Source organism: Mizuhopecten yessoensis, unplaced genomic scaffold, assembly GCF_002113885.1.
Source record: "Mizuhopecten yessoensis strain PY_sf001 unplaced genomic scaffold, ASM211388v2 scaffold10961, whole genome shotgun sequence".
NCBI classification, from domain to species: Eukaryota; Metazoa; Mollusca; class Bivalvia; order Pectinida; family Pectinidae; genus Mizuhopecten; species Mizuhopecten yessoensis.
This window is the reverse complement of record NW_018408808.1, coordinates 253,808-273,902: the sequence shown is the minus strand read 5'-3', so window position 1 is coordinate 273,902 and position 20,095 is coordinate 253,808. Positions and strand designations below refer to the sequence as shown.

The 20,095-nt window shown below is 35.6% G+C and overlaps 2 protein-coding genes across 5 annotated transcripts in view; one reads left to right on the top strand and one right to left on the bottom strand.

Annotated features, from left to right (window-relative positions):
- The first annotated feature begins 388 nt into the window (after nucleotides 1-388).
- Nucleotides 389-1,513, top strand: LOC110464103. Its single transcript, XM_021519158.1, has one exon. The coding sequence runs from the start codon at nucleotides 389-391 to the stop codon at nucleotides 1,511-1,513; it is 1,125 nt and encodes a 374-aa protein (XP_021374833.1).
- A 6,049-nt stretch (nucleotides 1,514-7,562) lies between these two features.
- Nucleotides 7,563-20,095, bottom strand: part of LOC110464112 (pleckstrin homology domain-containing family A member 1-like) — a 65,004-nt gene continuing 52,471 nt past the window's right edge. For all 4 annotated transcript variants that reach the window (XM_021519173.1, XM_021519174.1, XM_021519172.1 and 1 more), the window contains 2 exons: nucleotides 18,907-18,999; nucleotides 7,563-8,535 (listed from right to left, as the gene is read on the bottom strand). In XM_021519173.1, the coding sequence (XP_021374848.1) occupies nucleotides 8,461-8,535; nucleotides 18,907-18,999 (168 nt within the window). In that variant the 3' untranslated portion in view covers nucleotides 7,563-8,460. The remainder of the gene's footprint in view (nucleotides 8,536-18,906; nucleotides 19,000-20,095) is intronic.

Genomic DNA, 20,095 nt, shown 5'->3' with positions numbered 1-20,095 from the left:
TTGTACACACCATAAGGAGAGGCAACTGGACTTTTTTTGTGAAAAATGTCAAGAGCCTGTTTGTCCAAAATGCCTTTCTTCTGTTCACAAAAGTCATACAGTTTGTGAGCTAAGTGAGATCACTTCTCAAAAGGAACAGGACATTATACACTTTATAGACAGAACAGAAAAAAATGATCTTGTAGAAACTGGGGAAAAAAATACCTCTTCTGATACACTCCTTAAATACAACATCAGTAGTTTTGAGAAGCTGTCACAAAAGTTAAAAATGCAAACAGATTTATTAAAACAAGAGCTAGACATGCTTACAGCACAGACACTCGCTCTTTATCACAAAATGGAAGAGGATAATACCAAGCTGATATAGAAATACAAACTTGACCTCGAGATGTATGAAAAGCAACTCAAACAACGAACTGAAGAATGCAAAGCAGCTCTCCAGCGTGGTTCTCACATACAGATTTATGATACATTTTGTGAGATCCATACTCCTACACACAGTCTCCCTGTAAAACCTGTCCTGGGTACCGCCAACTTTACTCCAAATGAAAGTCCTGAAGATCACTTGAAAGAAGCCATGGGAAAAGTTATCACCTCAGGTCAAGGTCAAACTTCAACTGACCATGATCGGTCAGTCTCAACATCTGATGATCAAGGACAGTCTTCTCTACACCAACAACAGTCAGGAGCAAAGGTGGGAAATGCAGTGACAACATACAAACTACTGCCACGGACCAAGGTAGTGGACCAGTGGGAGTCTCCATGTGACATTGGTTCTATATGCCCAACTACAGATGGTCATGAGTGGACCAATTCCACTAAAACATTAACTCTCCTGGACAGGAAGGGTAAAGTAATACAGAATGTCAATCACAATGACTGGATCAATGACATCAGTCTGTCACCCACCACACACACACTGTGGGCCTGTGACAGTGACAATAACATCATGGAGATGGTATCAGGACGCCAGACTCACAGATTCAGTACCAAAGAGGAACCCGCCTGTATATGTATTACAGCCAGTAGCCATGTCATTGTAGGGATGCCCAAACACATCTCCAAATTTACCACAGATGGTAAAATGGTGTGTGATTCCAAGGCTACAGGGATTGTGTGTACACCATACAGGATCTCAGAGTGTCCTGTCACTCACAATGTGGCAGTCGCTGTTGCAAAGAAACATATAGTTGTCATGAACAATGATTTCAAGAAACTTTTTTTATATAGAGGTGAAATCACTCGTTTAAATCAACCAATAACACACACAAGAAGTAGACCATTCAATCCATGTGGTGTGGTGTATGACAGTGTGGGAAACCTGATCATAGGGGACTATAACAACTACAGGGTCCTACTCGTCAGTGGAGGTGGTGAGTTCCTCAGGGTCATACACACAGACACAGACTATGTATGGGCTGTAAGTATAGACAGGGAGGATGTCCTGTGGGTAGTGTTTGGGTCTGCACTGATGGGTAACACAGTCAAACTACTACAATACAGGAATGTGTAACACTCGTAACCAAACAACCGGTATACCTAGTAACCATGGCAATGACATTGATATCGGACTTAATGAAACTTATCAGGATAACCAATCAACTAAAATGTGTGACATTCACATGATTATAAGTAAAATGTCTAGACTACAGATTGTGTGAAATTCACAGGATTATAAGTAAAATGTCTTGACTGCAGATTGTGTGTCATTTACAGGATTATCAGTAAAATATCTAGACCACAGATTGTGTGTCATTTCCAGGATTAAAAGTAAAATATCTAAACTACAGATTGTTCGACTTTTAAAGGATTTAAAGATACTCTAATTGCCTGTATTGTAGACCTATATACTTAATCAATCACGATAAAACTTTCCTATTCGAACTTATATTACAAATCAATATTCAAATCCGGGCCAAGAACCGAAGACATAACCTTGTAACATTGTTATGTTCGATTCTTCATGCAAAGCATGCACGGGAATGGTAATAGGGTAAGGATCTGCACCTTTATTGAGATGACAAAGTTCCAGGGGATGTGTTGGGCTCTTAGACTAATCCTGGTAGCATTTGTTTTTATCTATTCATGTCTAGCAATTCCATATACTGGTACAGGGTTGGTCTCTCAACTGTTTCAATGGTCCACACCAAGGACTTACTCCCAAGATGTAGACTCGGGTCCCAGGGCTAATACACGTGTACATTTGTGTGTAGGGCGGGTATAACATGTAACCATTTTTATTTTTTTTATCTAGTGACTAAGGCACCATAGCCAAGCCTGATAGCATTACAGTGGTACTAATAAGGTGGTGATCTTAACTGTTTCCATGTCAGATCCCAAGAATGTTGTCCCCTGGAAAAGAATGGCGGCCTATGCCAATCCTGGTAGCATATGGGCATTCGCCTTCGCTTTTTCTCAAGCACTCCCGCTTTCATCCATGTTTTAACATAATACAGAGAGGAATAGACCAATCAATCCGTTACTGCATGTTTCAAATTCCAACCACATAAAAACGACTCAAATATGGCACAGAAGAAGTTATTTGAGGAATCGTTAAATGGCAGAAGGACAACAGACGCCTCATTATGGCATCATCTTATGTTGGTCATAAGACACCATTCTGTATGACTTATTACCACAGTGCACGTCTTAATGCAAAATACAAACACACACATATATAGGTACATATTCTCAGTCTAATTTCCAGTACATGTAGGTATATCTACCCGTAGTACAGATACGTCCCATTACTGAATGCACATTATTTACACAATTCAGGTCAGGGGTCATGTAGGTATATAACCGGGACGGTTGTACCGTTACCTCCACTGGCCTACGACATAATCTATTTCTTTCTTATCGCAAAGGTCCTTGTTCAACACAGATCTTTGGGTAAAGCGGCTCTGCGCATGCGCTTACCCTGATACTTTCTTATAAAAGGTTAGTTAAATGTCTGAAAAGGTCAGACTTCATTTTAAGGAACATATAATGTACACCTTTAGCGTACCTGAATTCATTTTAAGGGACTGTGTGTAGCCGACAAAGAGCACTAAAAAGCTTCATTGCTTACAATGGTATTGCTACTGTATACAGAGTGATGAAGTACGCATAATAATTGATGTCAATGAGCACATTAACCCATGACGTTTGGTGACCTAATTATTGACTTTTATCTAATTTTTGTTCATGGGGTTATTTAGTCAAATGAGATCCCTAAAATTCGAGTAGATACTGAAAATATATAAATGTTAACGAAAGTTTCCGTAGTTGATAATGGCATGACCTGAGGCCAACGTCCAGTGTGGTCAGTTTTATCTTTTTTGGAGGAGCCGTTGATCAAAGTAGCTACGACCGAAATATCGCAAATATCCGGGCCTTTCAGTGAAAAGTAAATATGTACAGTACCACGCTATCGAGTCGTTTTGAATGCACGCACTGAGAGTGTGCCACAGGGAGACAGGGTGAATAAAGCGAGAGTGTACCTTCTCTATTTGGCTGGAATGACATTTTGTTAGCTAGAAGTTCACAGACAGCTGCCGCTAGACCGTACGGCTGTACAGTTCAGGATTTCTGCATTACTAATTAAAAACGCGAAGAAAACATTGTCTCTTTTTAAAAAAAAATGTCGTTCATAAGGAGTTTCAAACTATATTATCATGGGGAATTTTGTGGAAAGACTTCAAATAATTACTTCACTAACCTTAATTGTCCCTTTAAATACCCTGGCCAATGATCTTGACACTTACCGTATTTGACCCGAAGAAAAGGCTCCTTCCTACTTTGGTAACTGTCCAATATAAAGTGTCTGTGCCCTCAATGAAATTTCTCTCCTTCCTATTACTCTTAAATAAATCCATGATTAATTGTTAACAAACTGGAATTAAATGTTCGCTTGAACAATTATAAGATGGTCGAAATAGGGGTATATCCAAGATGGTGTACATTATTCTGAATGCTTGTGACAAGACAGGAGGCTCTTAGTTACAGGATATAAACCCTACACTTTCGTTCCTGGAGGCTTTTTTGCAGCCAAATACGGAACTTAAAATGTTTGATATTAATTTGACTTTGATTGACCAAGTACAATGAAGTCAAAGATACAGTTAAATATCATTAGTATAATAAACATATGCACGATTAAATGACAACAAAACTACAGTATCTCGATTACATCTTCTTTCAAGGATTTATTTAAAATATAACACAAGCTTGACAAAGTTGCTGAAAATAAATTAAATTTGAATAAAATACACATATCTTCTACATTGACAAGCAATATTCTAAAACACAAAACACTTAACAGATGCTAGCACAATAATACTGCTCCACGTCGTATACTCTGGGAGACTAGGATTTGGATTCATTGGAATCACGTGACTCATAAATTATACGTTCCAGGCGCTGCGGATGTCATTTAAGGTAGAACTTTCCAACCAGGTTAAAAGAGATAACTGCATTTCCAATAATATTCAGAAATATTTTTTTAAGCTCATTTTAAATGTTTTACCAAGTATTTAATATAAACTACAGATTTCAATGATTTCTGACTTTACCCCTGTTTGAAATTCGAGTATTTGAAAACAGGAAAAGGGAAAACAGAAATGTCAGGGGTCAATACCCAGAATTCTTTGCAAGGTATAAAAACGAAATATGAATACATCTTTTATTTTTTGCCATATTTTTTATTGTCCAATATTGAGGTTGCTAATGTAAAGTGTAATCTAGAAAGATTTATTGATTTTTAATTCACATTTGAATGATAGATTATTTTCATTCAGATCAAGGGCTTGACACATGCATTAACACAACTACACATATTTATGTCGATCAATGAGATTCAGTGATACTGGAAATAACTTAAAAATGAACAATATGTATCAATATTATAGTTGTGTAATATATTTAAAATCTTTTCTTTACAATTTACCAAACCAACACAATAAAACAATGAACGCATTTCTAAAGGAAGTAATTACACCGCACTGATTGTATTAATAGTAGTCATTTATATTGTAAGGCGTCTTTCATACAAATGGTTTAATCTAGCTTGACAGGGCGCTTTATCAAACGTCTTTTATTATTAATGTTATATTAATACAATTAGTCTTATACAATTACATACACATGAAAAGGTAGATCAGCTATTATTATAGGCCCAGCAACACGTATTTTATTACGTAACAACGACATCGCCAATCCTGGTCACAGTATACATAACACATATTGGATGGTACCTTCATAAAGTCTCATTAAATAATCTCTGTAGTTACTCTTATACGTATATCTTGCAACATAACACAGCGTTCACACATGGAATTATAAAGGGAACTGCAGCTTACAACGAGATCATGCATGAACATATTTTTTCTGGGGATATAAATTAAGTATTTATAACAAGCGTATTTATATAAATCATTGACACAGTACACAGTTTAATATATATACAAACAAAATATATCAATAAATATAAAGCAAAATAACATATTCTCATGTACATTTCCATGACACAGGGGCATGATCCGTCACACAGGGGCTTGCCTTTTGTCACAGGGACGTAGACCCCGTCAAAGAAGTTTGGTTCCTGTAATGTACCGAAGTTTCTTTCCAAGTGGCTTACTTTCTACCAGAGGGACTCGGGGTCCTGTCTGACGGTAACCCACATCAAATCGGGCGTTAAACGACATATCTCACTGAATTGAATCATAGATCCAAATGAAAGTTTTTCAAGTTAATTTTGACTTTACAAACAAGAGATCCCAGAGGGATCTTAGCGCCCACCTTTGTACCATCTTCATTAGTTCTTTGTCAGTTCGATCTTTTCTCTTCTTTCCTCCAATCTGTTTGATCGAGTCATGTTAACAGTAAATGAACCTTGAGGTAACTTTTGATCTAAACTTAATACTGATGTGTATGAAAGCCAACCTTCGAAGTGACTTTGTCATTTCACATATTTACTAGTACAGTACTTAATGTGAAAGAAATAGAATCGATCATTGCAATGTGAGAAAGATCTGTTTAGTTCTTCTTTTAATCCATTTTGTTTTATGATCAGTCTCAAAATATAACATACACAACGGGGGATCAAGGGGAACCTACATTTAAAATTTGAGAAAGATCCCTCTGGTACTTCTTGAGAAATACAGATAACAAGAATTGTTTACGGACGGACCACGGACGACGGACCACGGACGCAGGGTGATTTGAATAGCCCACCATCAGATGATGGTGGGCTAAAAACATGTCACATATAATTTCTTACAACCTTATAAGCCAAGGACAAGTTAAGTTTAGTGTGTCTGTGTTTATATTCTTTTAACAACCATTGTCATTTAAGGACGTGTCAGGTTTTGGTGGTGAAGAAATACAAGGGACATGCGAACTGGCGACTTCCCCACGTAGGTCTCGAATCCTCGAACCAGTGGTTTAGGGTTCGTAACGGTCAGAGGCCACCGCGTCCCCTATATGGTCAAGTCATTATGTATGTATATGTAGAGAATGTATTTAAAAAAAAGCCAAAATCAATCATATTTCGGTTGATTTCTTCATGGTCAGCGCAATTTAAGCTGTAGGATTTTTATGATTAATAGAGTTTTTCTAACAAATAAAAAACAGGTACAATCATTTGTACTTTAAAACATTAATATTTATGAAAAAGGTAACTTTTTTCTTATGTTTAAATGACAATAATTGGTTTTGATAAATTCGACTGTAGATATACATGAAAACCATTCTGAGATGATAAAAATAAAATATATATTTTGGAAGACTTGGTTTTATATACGAGATTTAATCACATTGTGTGGTCCACAACCCTAGTTACGTAACTGGTTATAAATAAAGACTAGTGTACAGAAAATTTACCCAAATAATGATATAGTCATATACACTGCAAAAACCATGTTATCTATAACTTAAACGTATGTCTGATTTTTTTTATCAATAAACAAACCTCATTTATTGTATTCTGAACAAAATTATTTTTGTTAGAGTGGAAATGTTTGATGTTTGCGGGATGGATTGAAATGCTCGTGTTTTTCGCGCTAGAGTAAATTAAAGCTTAAATATCCACTCGCAAATAATTATTTGTTGATTAAATATATTTAGAATACATAAGTTGAAGAACCATTTCTAACACAAAACAAAATCAACCCCATGATCTGATTAAAGCGTTACAAAGGAAACATTTCCACACGTGGAAGTTTCCCCTTCCACAATAACGTTATTTGTACGTGTTGAACAAGGACATCTCTTAAACACACATAACGCCACACTGAAGTTAAAGCTTACAGTATTTTTCTTGCCTAATGAGGTATCGAGAAAGTCTAGTGAATCGGTCTTTGACCATTAGATGTTCAAAACGATAACATCAAAATTTCAGTTTGCACCGACAATTTGGCAATCATATTTACTGGCCTTTGTATCTATCGAAGACAGTGGTACATGCTCAGTCTCATCAAATCGATTGATGAATTAACCTTTTACAATTTAGTAGAAATGATGATATAAATTACGACTTTCCTGTAAAATACCAAGTCATTAGCAATACTTTTTTTTTGGGGGGGGGGGGGGGGGGGATTTAGTGCCAAATTAAGTGACATGACGTTACGTTGTATTCTGGACTCTGACCAGCTTTACTGCAGTGTTATTTCGGAATTATAATTAAGTGACTCCATGTTGTAGCCTTCTGAATCCAAAGCGAGGCTCTGTATCTTAGCATCCTGATATTCTATGCAATGTCGAACTATCATTTCTTTTAAGGTTGTAACAGTGCAATCAAGATCCGCTGTTGAGACTTTGTCTATACTCAGAAAACCTTTGTTATATGAAATAGTATATAAAATCGAGATTTTAATCTTGTTGGTATAATGAAATAGTTGAATACTCCTGTGGGGGTCAATATGATGGGACTAGCTTCTTTCAATAGCACGACCTGGGCCTCTTTCAACTTCAGTAGTTGGTCTCAGATCATCATTCACCATATCAACCCCGACAACAGTAGCTAGTTTTAACCTTGATATTTATCATTTTTACTGTAAAATCTACATTAGGAGGTGGGCTTGTCAGAGACAAAACCTTAAGTGACACATTTTTTAGGTTGCTATTATGTGGTATTAGATTATTGTGTGGTCAGTATAAAGTGACGTCAGCCAATTCTGTGTCATCTTAATGTCATATCAGACAGTTGTGGGGGTCAGAATAATATCACCCCTAGGATAAACATCGTGAGTGTGCACTTCCATTGAGATGTGTGTCCACATTTTTTAATTAGATAAATTGATGTACACCACATTTAACATAATCTGTAATCATTGTAAACATACACTCATCTCCATTTCTTAAAACATTGGACCTATTCCTGTTTTTTCCACGAACAATTTCTCTTCAACAATACTGAAGTCCTTATTATAATTATTCACACTTCAAGTGACAGTCATAGATACGGTAACCATAGTAACATGTCTACCATAGAAGCCAGCTTTTCTTCTTCTGTCGTGTAGTGTCCTTGTCCGTTTTGGCGGCGTCATCTGAGGCACACTGAAATACAACATAACAGAAATAATAAACACATCTAAATACAATCATAGTATCAGATCGTGCATCATCACAAAGGAAAATACTGCCAAATTCTTTCAAACAGGATTGATTTTTATTACAGCAGAGCTGTTCATTTTGTCTAACTTGTAGCTCTGTATCTATAAAACTTCATATTTTTCAATTTAACTGTATATAATTTATATACATACCTTTAAGCGTCAAAACATGCAATGCTGTTTATATTTTAAAAGATGGACCGTGTACTTCCTAAACTAGAACACTGACAGGTCAGTAAGGGCCCCGTCTTGTGGCAATATATCACCCATAATCATCAAGACGCAATCTGCCCATATACATGTAGCTGAGCTTGACGTTTGACATTTGGACTTCAAAAAGAATCAAAATATACATTTTACATGTACTATGATGTGAGTCTTGTTTCCTTCCACCTCCATATTTGCTGGGCTAACAGAATATAAATACCGGTGAAATACTCATTTGTTAGCTTTGATTTGTTTTATTTCACCTTATTTACCTCCTCCATCAAGAGCCAGGGTCAAAGTCAGAGATCCACATTGTCTTTGACCTTTGGACCCAAAAGACCTTGACCATTAACCCAGTGATCCTGATCTTTAGTCAGTTGACTTATTCTTTCATTCCGACAAACTTTGCTTCCTTATATCATAACAAAATGTTCATCAGTGAAAAATACAAAACTTGACCTTGACCCTTTGGACCCCGTAACCTGGACCTAAGGTCAGTTGACTCTGTGTTAAATTCTGAACAACATTGCTTCATAATGTCATAACAAAATGTTCATCAGGGAAAAGGTACAAAATTTAACATTAACCTTTGTCCCAGTGACCTTGACCTTTCATCAGTTGACTCCTTGTTTAATTCTGATCAACTTTGCTTCATCATGTCATAACAAAATGTTCATCAGTGAAAAGATGTAAAATTTGACCTTGACCTTTGAATCTAATTTCCTTGACCTTTGACCTCGACTTTTTACCTCAGTGTGTCTCTTTGTTTAATTCCGAACAACTTTGCTTCATAATGTCATAGCGTAATGTTCACCAGTGAGTAGCTACAAAATATGACCTTGACCCCTGACCCGATGACCTTGACCTTTGGTCAGTTGCCTCATTGTTTAATTCCGATCAACTTTGCTTCATAATGTCATAACAAAATGTTCATCAGTGAAAAGATGCAAAATTTGACCTTGACCTTTGAACCTTATGACCTTGACCATTGACCTTGACTTTTTACCACAATGTGTATTTTTGTGAACTGGCAATCTTGACCAAGTTTCATGTACATAAGTCAAGATATCTATGTTGTACATTTTACAATGAACCAGAGCTACACAGTTCTGACTGAGATATCTATGTTGTACATTTTACAATGAACCAGAGCTACACAGTTCTGGCTGAGATATCTATATTGTACATTTTACAATGAACCAGAGCTACACAGGTCTGGCTGAGATATCTATATTGTACATTTTACAAGGAACCAGAGCTACAAAGTTCTTGCTGAGATATCTATGTTGTATATTTTACAATGAACCAGAGCTACACAGTTCGGACTGAGATATCTATGTCGTACATTTTACAATGAACCAGAGCTACAAAGTTCTGACTGAGATATCTATGTTGTAAATTTTACAATGAACCAGAGCTACACAGTTCGGACTGAGATATCTATGTTGTACATTTTCCAATGAACCAGAGCTACACAGTTCTGAGATATCTATGTTGTATATTTTACAATGAACCAGAGCTACACAGTTCTGACCGAGATATCTATGTTGTACATTTTACAAGGAAACAGAGCTGCACAGTTCTGGCTGAGATATCTATGTTGGACATTTTACAATGAACCAGAGCTACACTGTTCTGACTGAGATATCTATGTTGTACCTTTTACAATGAACCAGAGCTACACAGTTCGGACTGAGATATCTATGTCGTACATTTTACAATGAACCAGAGCTGCACAGTTCTGGCCGAGATATCTATGTTGTACATTTTACAATGAATCAGAGCTACACAGTTCTGACTGAGATATCTGTGTTGTACATTTTACAATTAACCAGAGCTACACAGTTCTGACTGAGATTTCTATGTTGTACATTTTATAATGAACCAGAGCTACACAGTTCTGACTGAGTGTACATTTTACAATGAACCAGAGCTAAACAGTTCGGACTGAGATATCTATGTTGTACATTTTACAATTAACCAGAGCTACACAGTTCTGACTGAGATATCTAAGTTGTACATTTTACAATGAACCAGAGCTGCACAGTTCTGGCTGAGATATCTATGTTGTACATTTTACAATGAACCATAGCTACACAGTTCTGACTGAGATATCTAAGTTGTACATTTTACAATGAACCAGAGCTACATAGGTCTGGCTGAGATATCTATATTGTACATTTTACAATGAACCCGAGCTACACAGGTCTGGCTGAGATATCTATATTGTACATTTTACAAGTAACCAGAGCTATACAGTTCTTGCTGAGATATCTATGGTGTAGATTTTACAATGAACCAGAGCTACACAGTTCTTGCTGATATATCTATTTTGTACATTTTACAATGAACCAGAGCTGCACAGTTCTGACTGAGATATCTATGTTGTACATTTTCCAATGAACCAGAGCTACACAGTTCTGAGATATCTATGTTGTATATTTTACAATGAACCAGAGCTACACAGGTCGGACTGAGATATCTATGTTGTACATTTTATAATGAACCAGAGCTACACAGTTCTGACTGAGTGTACATTTTACAATGAACCAGAGCTATACAGTTCGGACTGAGATATCTATGTTGTACATTTTATAATGAACCAGAGCTACACAGTTCTGACAGAGATATCTAAGTTGTACATTTTACAATGAACCAGAGCTATACAGTTCGGACTGAGATATCTATGTTGTAAATTTTACAATGAACCAGAGCTGCACAGTTCTGACTGAGATATCTATGTTGTAAATTTTACAATGAACCAGAGCTGCACAGTTCTGTCTGAGATATCTATGTTGTACATTTTACAATTAACCAGAGCTACACAGTTCTGACTGAGATTTCTATGTTGTACATTTTACAATGAACCATAGCTACACAGTTCTGACTGAGATATCTGTGTTGTACATTTTACAATGAACCAGAGCTACACAGTTCTGGCTGAGATATCTGTGTTGTACATTTTACAATGAACCAGAGCTACACAGTTCGGACTGAGATATCTATGTTGTACATTTTACAATGAACCAGAGCTGCACAGTTCTGTCTGAGATATCTATGTTGTACATTTTCCAATGAACCAGAGCTGCACAGTTCTGTCTGAGATATCTATGTTGTACATTTTATAATGAACCAGAGCTACGCAGTTCTGACTGAGATATCTATGTTGGACATTTTACAATGAACCAGAGCTGCACAGTTCTGTCTGAGATATCTATGTTGTACATTTTACAAGGAAACAGAGCTGCACAGTTCTGGCTGAGATATCTATATTGTACATTTTACAAGGAACCAGAGCTACACAGTTCTTGCTGAGATATCTATGTTGTATATTTTACAATGAACCAGAGCTACACAGTTCTGACTGAGATATCTATGTTGTACATTTTACAATGAACCTGAGCTACACAGTTCTGGCTGAGATATCTATGCTGTACATTTTACAATGAACCAGAGCTACACAGTTCTGGCTGAGATACCTATATTGTACATTTTACAAGGAACCAGAGCTACACAGTTCTGGCTGAGATATCTGTGTTGTACATTTTACAATGAACCAGAGCTATACAGTTCTGACTGAGATATCTATGTTGTACATTTTAGAATGAACCAGAGCTACACAGTTCTGACTGAGATATCTAAGTTGTACATTTTACAATGAACCAGAGCTACGCTGTTCTGACTGAGATATCTATATTGTACATTTTACAATGAACCAGAGCTACGCTGTTCTGACTGAGATATCTATATTGTACATTTTACAAGGAACCAGAGCTACACAGTTCTTGCTGAGATATCTATGTTGTATATTTTACAATGAACCAGAGCTACACAGTTCGGACTGAGATATCTATGTTGTACATTTTACAATGAACCAGAGCTACACTGTTCTGACTGAGATATCTATGCTGTACATTTTACAATGAACCAGAGCTACAAAGTTCTGACTGAGATATCTATGTTGTACATTTTAGAATGAACCAGAGCTACACAGTTCTGACTGCGTTATCTAAGTTGTACATTTTACAATGAACCAGAGCTACAAAGTGCTGACTGAGATATCTATGTTGTACATTTTAGAATGAACCAGAGCTACACAGTTCTGACTGCGTTATCTAAGTTGTACATTTTACAATGAACCAGAGCTATACAGTTCTGACTGAGATATCTATGTTGTACATTTTACAATGAACCTGAGCTACACAGTTCTGACTGAGATATCTATGCTGTACATTTTACAATGAACCAGAGCTACACAGTGCTGACTGAGATATCTATGTTGTACATTTTAGAATGAACCAGAGCTACACAGTTCTGACTGCGTTATCTAAGTTGTACATTTTACAATGAACCAGAGCTACAAAGTGCTGACTGAGATATCTATGTTGTACATTTTACAATGAACCAGAGCTATACAGTTCTGACTGAGATATCTATGTTGTACATTTCACAATGAACCAGAGCTACACAGTTCTGACTGAGATTTCTATGTTGTACATTTTACAATGAACCAGAGCTATACAGTTCTGACTGAGATATCTATGTTGTACATTTCACAATGAACCAGAGCTACACAGTTCTGACTGCGTTATCTAAGTTGTACATTTTACAATGAACCAGAGCTACGCTGTTCTGACTGAGATATCTATATTGTACATTTTACAATGAACCAGAGCTACACAGTTCTGACTGAGATATCTATGGTCCTATTAACTACTTGCTTGTAGTAGAGACATTACATCCAGCAAGGGTTATATTTTATTTTATTTACAAATTAATTGTCATCCATTTTCATTCACTCCTAATTTCATTTCTCAGTATTTCATGTGAGAAGAAACAGCTTCGGAGAGCTCCTTAATCACTTACTGATATATGTGTTAATCAACTTTGAAGCAATAACTACATAGAACATTCAAATTTTGTTAAGAAATCAGACAACTGATAGAAGTTATAAATCTTACTTTATTACATTTTCGTTTGTTCACACCAGGAAAGGAATCAGACACTAAGTTTCTGTCACGTGTCTGAGGTAAGTCTAGTGAAGTGTCTATAACTGCCTCTACCTATCAAGTTTATATGTTCAATATAATTCAGGTTTGCAGAAATGCCACCTTGTATAGCATTACTATTATTATTGTCATACTCATTTTAATTAGATGAAAAATAACTAACATCATAAACCAGATGATGTTATTTCGGATGTAGCTGTCCTGTAGGGTTTACACAAGAGTTTTATGCGAGGCACAAAACCCTTTTTCGATATGAATATTTGTTGTGATATTAAAAATATGGCAAATGTAGGTGACAGAGTATAGGAGATGTGCACCGATAAGGTTATCGTGAGTGAACTAAGGGACATAACTCTACATTTAGTGGGACACGAGAACTAAGTATACAAAACTTTGCCATCATGTACTGGAAAACAAATTTTGACAGAGACTATGTGAGATAGCCCGATCAAAGTGACACACGAACGTAAACACGATGTACGAGCCTACATTTGGTAATACAGAATGTACCGGTGCAGGACTAATAATAAATTTCATCTCGATGAAATAGTATCACCCTTGAGATAACATTTATGTAATTGTTTTAATTTTTAACCCTACACTTGACTGACGTTTAATATCAACATGTCAAATGACAATGTATCCTTAATGCCACAATGTTTAAACACTAAAACATAACTATAAATCGAATAGCAGGAATTTCAATTTTATATAAACTACCAATGTTTAGATAAATCATAAACATTTACTCGACACATACAGATAATAAGCTAAACAGTGATTTACTATTGGATAAAAACGGTAAAACCACGAGATCAAGATGAAGAATAAAAACATAAATATGTACAATAAAAAGATTGACTATGTTATGTGCTAATGAGCTTGTGGTTTATAGTCAACATAACCTTTTCTCTATTAGATAACAAGATCATTCAGACATACATATGTCCACTGCAATATTTCAAGGGTGAATAACATTCTTATGAAGTTTCTGTTTTAAAATCAGTAAATTCCCTAGAAGTAATTACTCTGGAAACAAAATATTAACCAAAATTACAAAAAATTAAAAGATTCATAAATAGTTAACAGAATTTGCTGCTAAATATTCGATGCATAACATGCGATAAGCATATGTATATAACTAACTGCTACATATTGATGAACTAATTAACATATTACAATACATTAATACATCCACATACACTCATACTGTGATATATACAACACGATCATGCATTCATTCCAATACAGTATCGATAATTTACAGTGGCTTTCTCACCATTGGTTATCTCCCTTTACACAGTGGTATCGCTAACTCGGGCATAAAACAAAACACATATAATACACAGCGACATTGTATTATGTACAAGTTCAGTTTTACAGACTTTCTCTTAGTAATGATACTTCAATATAGCTTCATCCTACTACAGTTATGGATACTTTTTATACTTAAATTCTGAACAATGCTGTGGCCATTTGCTGCCGCATTGTATCCAAAGAAAGGTCTAACTTCATCCGAGTCAGGAAATGATTATTGATAAGAAGTTGGGGAATTTTCTAGTCGGTCAATAGCCACAGTGGCCATTTAAGATTTCTAAAACCATTCTATAAACAAGATGAGTACTGATGTACTGATGTACTGATATCTCAGAGATACAAGGCACCACTGATTAAAGCCCTTTCTTTAGTTATCTATTACAGCTATAGGCTTGCTGTCCAAGTCTATAAGTCTTTCCCTTACATCCATTGGAATATACCAGGTTAGTGAAATTTTGTAAAACAGAACTGACATAATATAAAATAACTTAAAAGCATGCCAACAACAACAACTATACTAGTCTTACATGCAGATAATACAGATATGGCTGAAATGCGAGGCCAATACAAATCTAAATTACAAACATAAGGATATCATCACATACTAAAATTTGCGACGACTCATTCAAATTACTTTACATGCTTTTTCATTCAAATAGATTTATAACGTGGTCATTAAGACTAAACTATTTAAACAATAACTCAAACTAATGTATCACGGATCTCCGTAACACTGTCAACAACTGTAACTAAGTATCCGAACTGTTTGTTAGTATAGCTATGATAAGTTATTTCTGGAAAGAAAACATACCCTGTGGGATATTTATGAGAAATGATCAAGATAAAATAAATCAGAGATACTTAACAACACAGTTCTGAGTGTAAAAAGACACATCCGGCCTGGACCCGGAATCAAACCCTGCACTTTACACTGCTAAACTATTACTCTAAAGCTATAGTCAAGCCGGAATGAACAGTTTCATATGCTTAGTTCTAGTTTTTGGCAGTGGCCCCTAAGTAGCAATTTTCAAATGTTTCAGCCTGCAGTTGGTTACTTTTCTTGAAGAGCCTATTATTTTTCGTATTTTACATTGTTCCACTCGAGTTGTATATTTGATGACTGAAATATCTGGTCCAAGTTGCTCAAAAATTGGCAAAAGTCAAAAAAAATCAAATTGTTGTCAAGGACTTTCACAGCCAAATTATTCTTCAATACACATAAACCTTATTTGTCCCAACCATCGTACGAAAGTAAAATGATATGAGATTTATTCATATTTCATGATTTCCAAGACCCATTGGATAACTATTGTTAATGTAACAGTAACAGTGTTTTCTGTCGAAATTCTTAGCTTCGTCACCTGTGTTTAATTTTTCGTTTATGAAGAGGAATTACAATCCCTAATCCTCAAAGAGCTAGCTAGCAAAATCTGAATGGTAAAATAACAAACCCTACGGAGACATTAAAAGCCCAAATCAAGACCGCCACAAAGGTCAAAAGGTCACCTAAAACTGTGAGTGCTTAATACTGGATTGTGTAATGCTGAATGAACATATAATTAATATGAGGCTTGTAAAAAAATTACGCTAATCGTAAATCTTTAACATGTAATCTAGAAATTAACTTCTCTATCATCCTATGTGTGTGTATATAACTATTTATGTGTATGGTACGTACATTGTCACCTACTTTGTAAAATTACAGGCAAACAAAACACATTAATTATTAAAAAGATAAAACGATGTATATTGCAATCAATGACTTGTTTGGCTATATATGAAAAGCACTGACAATAAATCAAAGTGTTTCATTATTTACTTTAAGAATTTTAATATAATGAGCACTAAAACTTTTTAAAACATGATGAAATAAGCCCTGAAAAAGGATAATATGAGACAGACAGTTTGACTAATATTGGCCAATTATTCATGGTGAATATTGTCGTATAAGGTCGTTAGGGAATCATTATTGAATTTAAAAATTGTGCAAAAAAACCCAAAAAAAACTAACAGGTAGATTTAAAGAACATAAACATTCAACTTTTCATAATCTAATTGATACACCAAAAGTAATATCACATATCTGAAATAAATTAAATTAAAATGTTTTGATCAACCCCTATTTGTACTTTTAAGTAAAATATAAAAATACACGGAACCTCTTGTTTTAAACCACCTTGAAAAAATGTCTTTCGTTGTTCTATCAGTTTGAAAAACAATGAGATGTTAAAATTGTATAAAAATATTCGTAAGCATTGTTGTTAATTTCACTACGATGAAATAAAATCATGCTTTGTAAACGAAAAAAAAATAAGTTGCTCTAACATTACATCAGTGGGTCAGTTAGCGTAAGATTGCCCATAATGTCAACAGCTCATATTTGTCCTTTGTGTCAACATTATTATACAAACAATTGAATCTCTATGAAATATAAAATGATGTAGGTCTTTCAGGTATTTTTGTAAAGCATTTAAAAATTTAACATTGAAATTAGAATCCTATTTTTTAGCTCGTTACCTGCAGATACTGTAGTCATAGTTAGTACCAGCAAAGTGTAATGAATATGTTTTGGTTATTTATTTTGGAAAAATATCTTTTTGGACATAAATAATTATACACAAATTTAATTATTCGGTTCACATTCACAAGTTGTCTCCCTTAACGGAAACTGCATTTAACTTAGCGGTTACCTTTTAAAAGAGACTCAAGTTGCATCTTTAAAGCGTCAAAACAGTTTAAACTTTTAAAGTATGCCAACACTAATCTCTTAGGTCTATTGCATATAAAACTAATACAAGTCAAACATTACAATGATGAGAGTTTTTGGCAAATCATGTTTGGTTTTCCATACAAAAAAAGTAACAAATCTATTCTACGTAAAATGCATTCCATATAACAAACATTCATAAACAAGACAACATCAATGACAACTAATATAACATGCCGTAAGAATACTGACAACTGACAAAAACAGCAGATAACATCAAATTACATTCCTGAACTTTATCTGGCAGGCTAATTTTATCAACAAAAACAAACCTCTTAACCAGGCTAAGGGGTTTCAAAATCTCTTTTAGCATTTGTTATCCAGCACAAAGTTTTGAGCAAGTTACAGTATTTATAAGATAAATACTTTCTTCAATGGACTTTAAATTCTCTTTAGTCAAGCTTTTGAGTAAAAACAGAACTAAAACGCAAACTTTTAAATTTTAAATTTTAAATCGATGCCAATATCTGCTTCCTTCAAAGGGACACAGTGGCAGAACAATGGTATTTTCCTGTGCTTCAGAAAACTCTCAAAGCCTGTCAATGTCCTCTATTTAAACAATGGTTTTCCACCTTTGCTCATAAGGAAACCCAACCCTACCACCAATAACACACCCTTGGCCTGGATATGCCATTGTCAGTCATACTTTTTTTAACGGAGGGCTTCAACATGTTAACTTACTGGTCGTGAGTCTTGAGAAAAATTACGATGAATGATGTTTGTGAGACATAATATCATTAATGAACTGATTTTTTGTTACATTTTTCAGGTACTGTGATATCACACAGATGTTATCATTAGTCCATCAATGATGAATCATATCTTAATAATTTAATGAAAACTTTAATTAGCATAAATATATATTTACAATAGTCGTATTATTGATCTGGCAGATTTTGACAATTGTCCATTCTCATGAGTCAGTGGGATAACAATATAAGTACAACACAAATCAAGGGGAGATAATCAGGCAAAATTCCATGCAGCAGTCGAAGGAGATGGTGTGAGGTCATACCCATTCTCCGTGGGGGTACACTTTGGTTACAGGGAAGTTCTCCATGTCAAACGCCTCTGTCGCAGGGTCTTTCATAAGCTGGTCTCCTGACGACTGTCAAAATAGAACACAAGACTCTATATTATCAGGTAGAATTAACAGTAATTTGAATTTCTCTGACAATTACTGATAAGGTTAAGGTTTTTAAAGAGCACTTTGAATTTCTGTGCATTTTTGAAACATAAAAATTCTATTTTCAAAAAGAATACTTCTTTTAAGGAATGGTTCAAAATAATCCAGCATATTGGAAAAACTCCATGTAAAATATGACTTCTGGACCAAAGATTTCTTTATGAAGTCAAGCGTATTCGTGTTTTACAGTCATAGAATGAACTAGTCTTATCTTATAGAAATTATTATGATAATCCAATGAAGCTAACCCTCACACTTTATAGCGATGTCTATGGACAGATTGTAATGCCGGGTGTGAACAACAAAGATACGTGGTAGCGTTTCACTCATGTTTAATGTATAACATTCACATACAAATATAGAACACAGCCTGGCTACAAGTATTATCAATCCAATATACAGAGTAATGTACCTGTGATCTGTCACATTCCCTATCCTGTCACACGGAGAGCGAGTCTCCCCGTCCCTACCCATACAATATACAGAGTTATGTACCTGTGATCTGTCACATTCCCTATCCTGTCACACGGAGAGCGAGTCTCCCCGTCCCTACCCATACAATATACAGAGTTATGTACCTGTGATCTGTCACATTCCCTATCCTGTCACACGGAGAGCGAGTCTCCCCGTCCCTACCCATACAATATACAGAGTTATGTACCTGTGATCTGTCACATTCCCTATCCTGTCACACGGAGAGCGAGTCTCCCCGTCCCTACCCATACAATATACAGAGTTATGTACCTGTGATCTGTCACATTCCCTATCCTGTCACACGGAGAGCGAGTCTCCCCGTCCCTACCCATACAATATACAGAGTTATGTACCTGTGATCTGTCACATTCCCTATCCTGTCACACGGAGAGCGAGTCTCCCCGTCCCTACCCATACAATATACAGAGTTATGTACCTGTGATCTGTCACATTCCCTATCCTGTCACACGGAGAGCGAGTCTCCCCGTCCCTACCCATACAATATACAGAGTTATGTACCTGTGATCTGTCACATTCCCTATCC

Bases quoted from the DNA above. Each gene is read 5' to 3' on its own strand.
- LOC110464103 (XM_021519158.1), top strand. From the start codon at position 389: ATGTATGAAAAGCAACTCAAACAACGAACTGAAGAATGCAAAGCAGCT.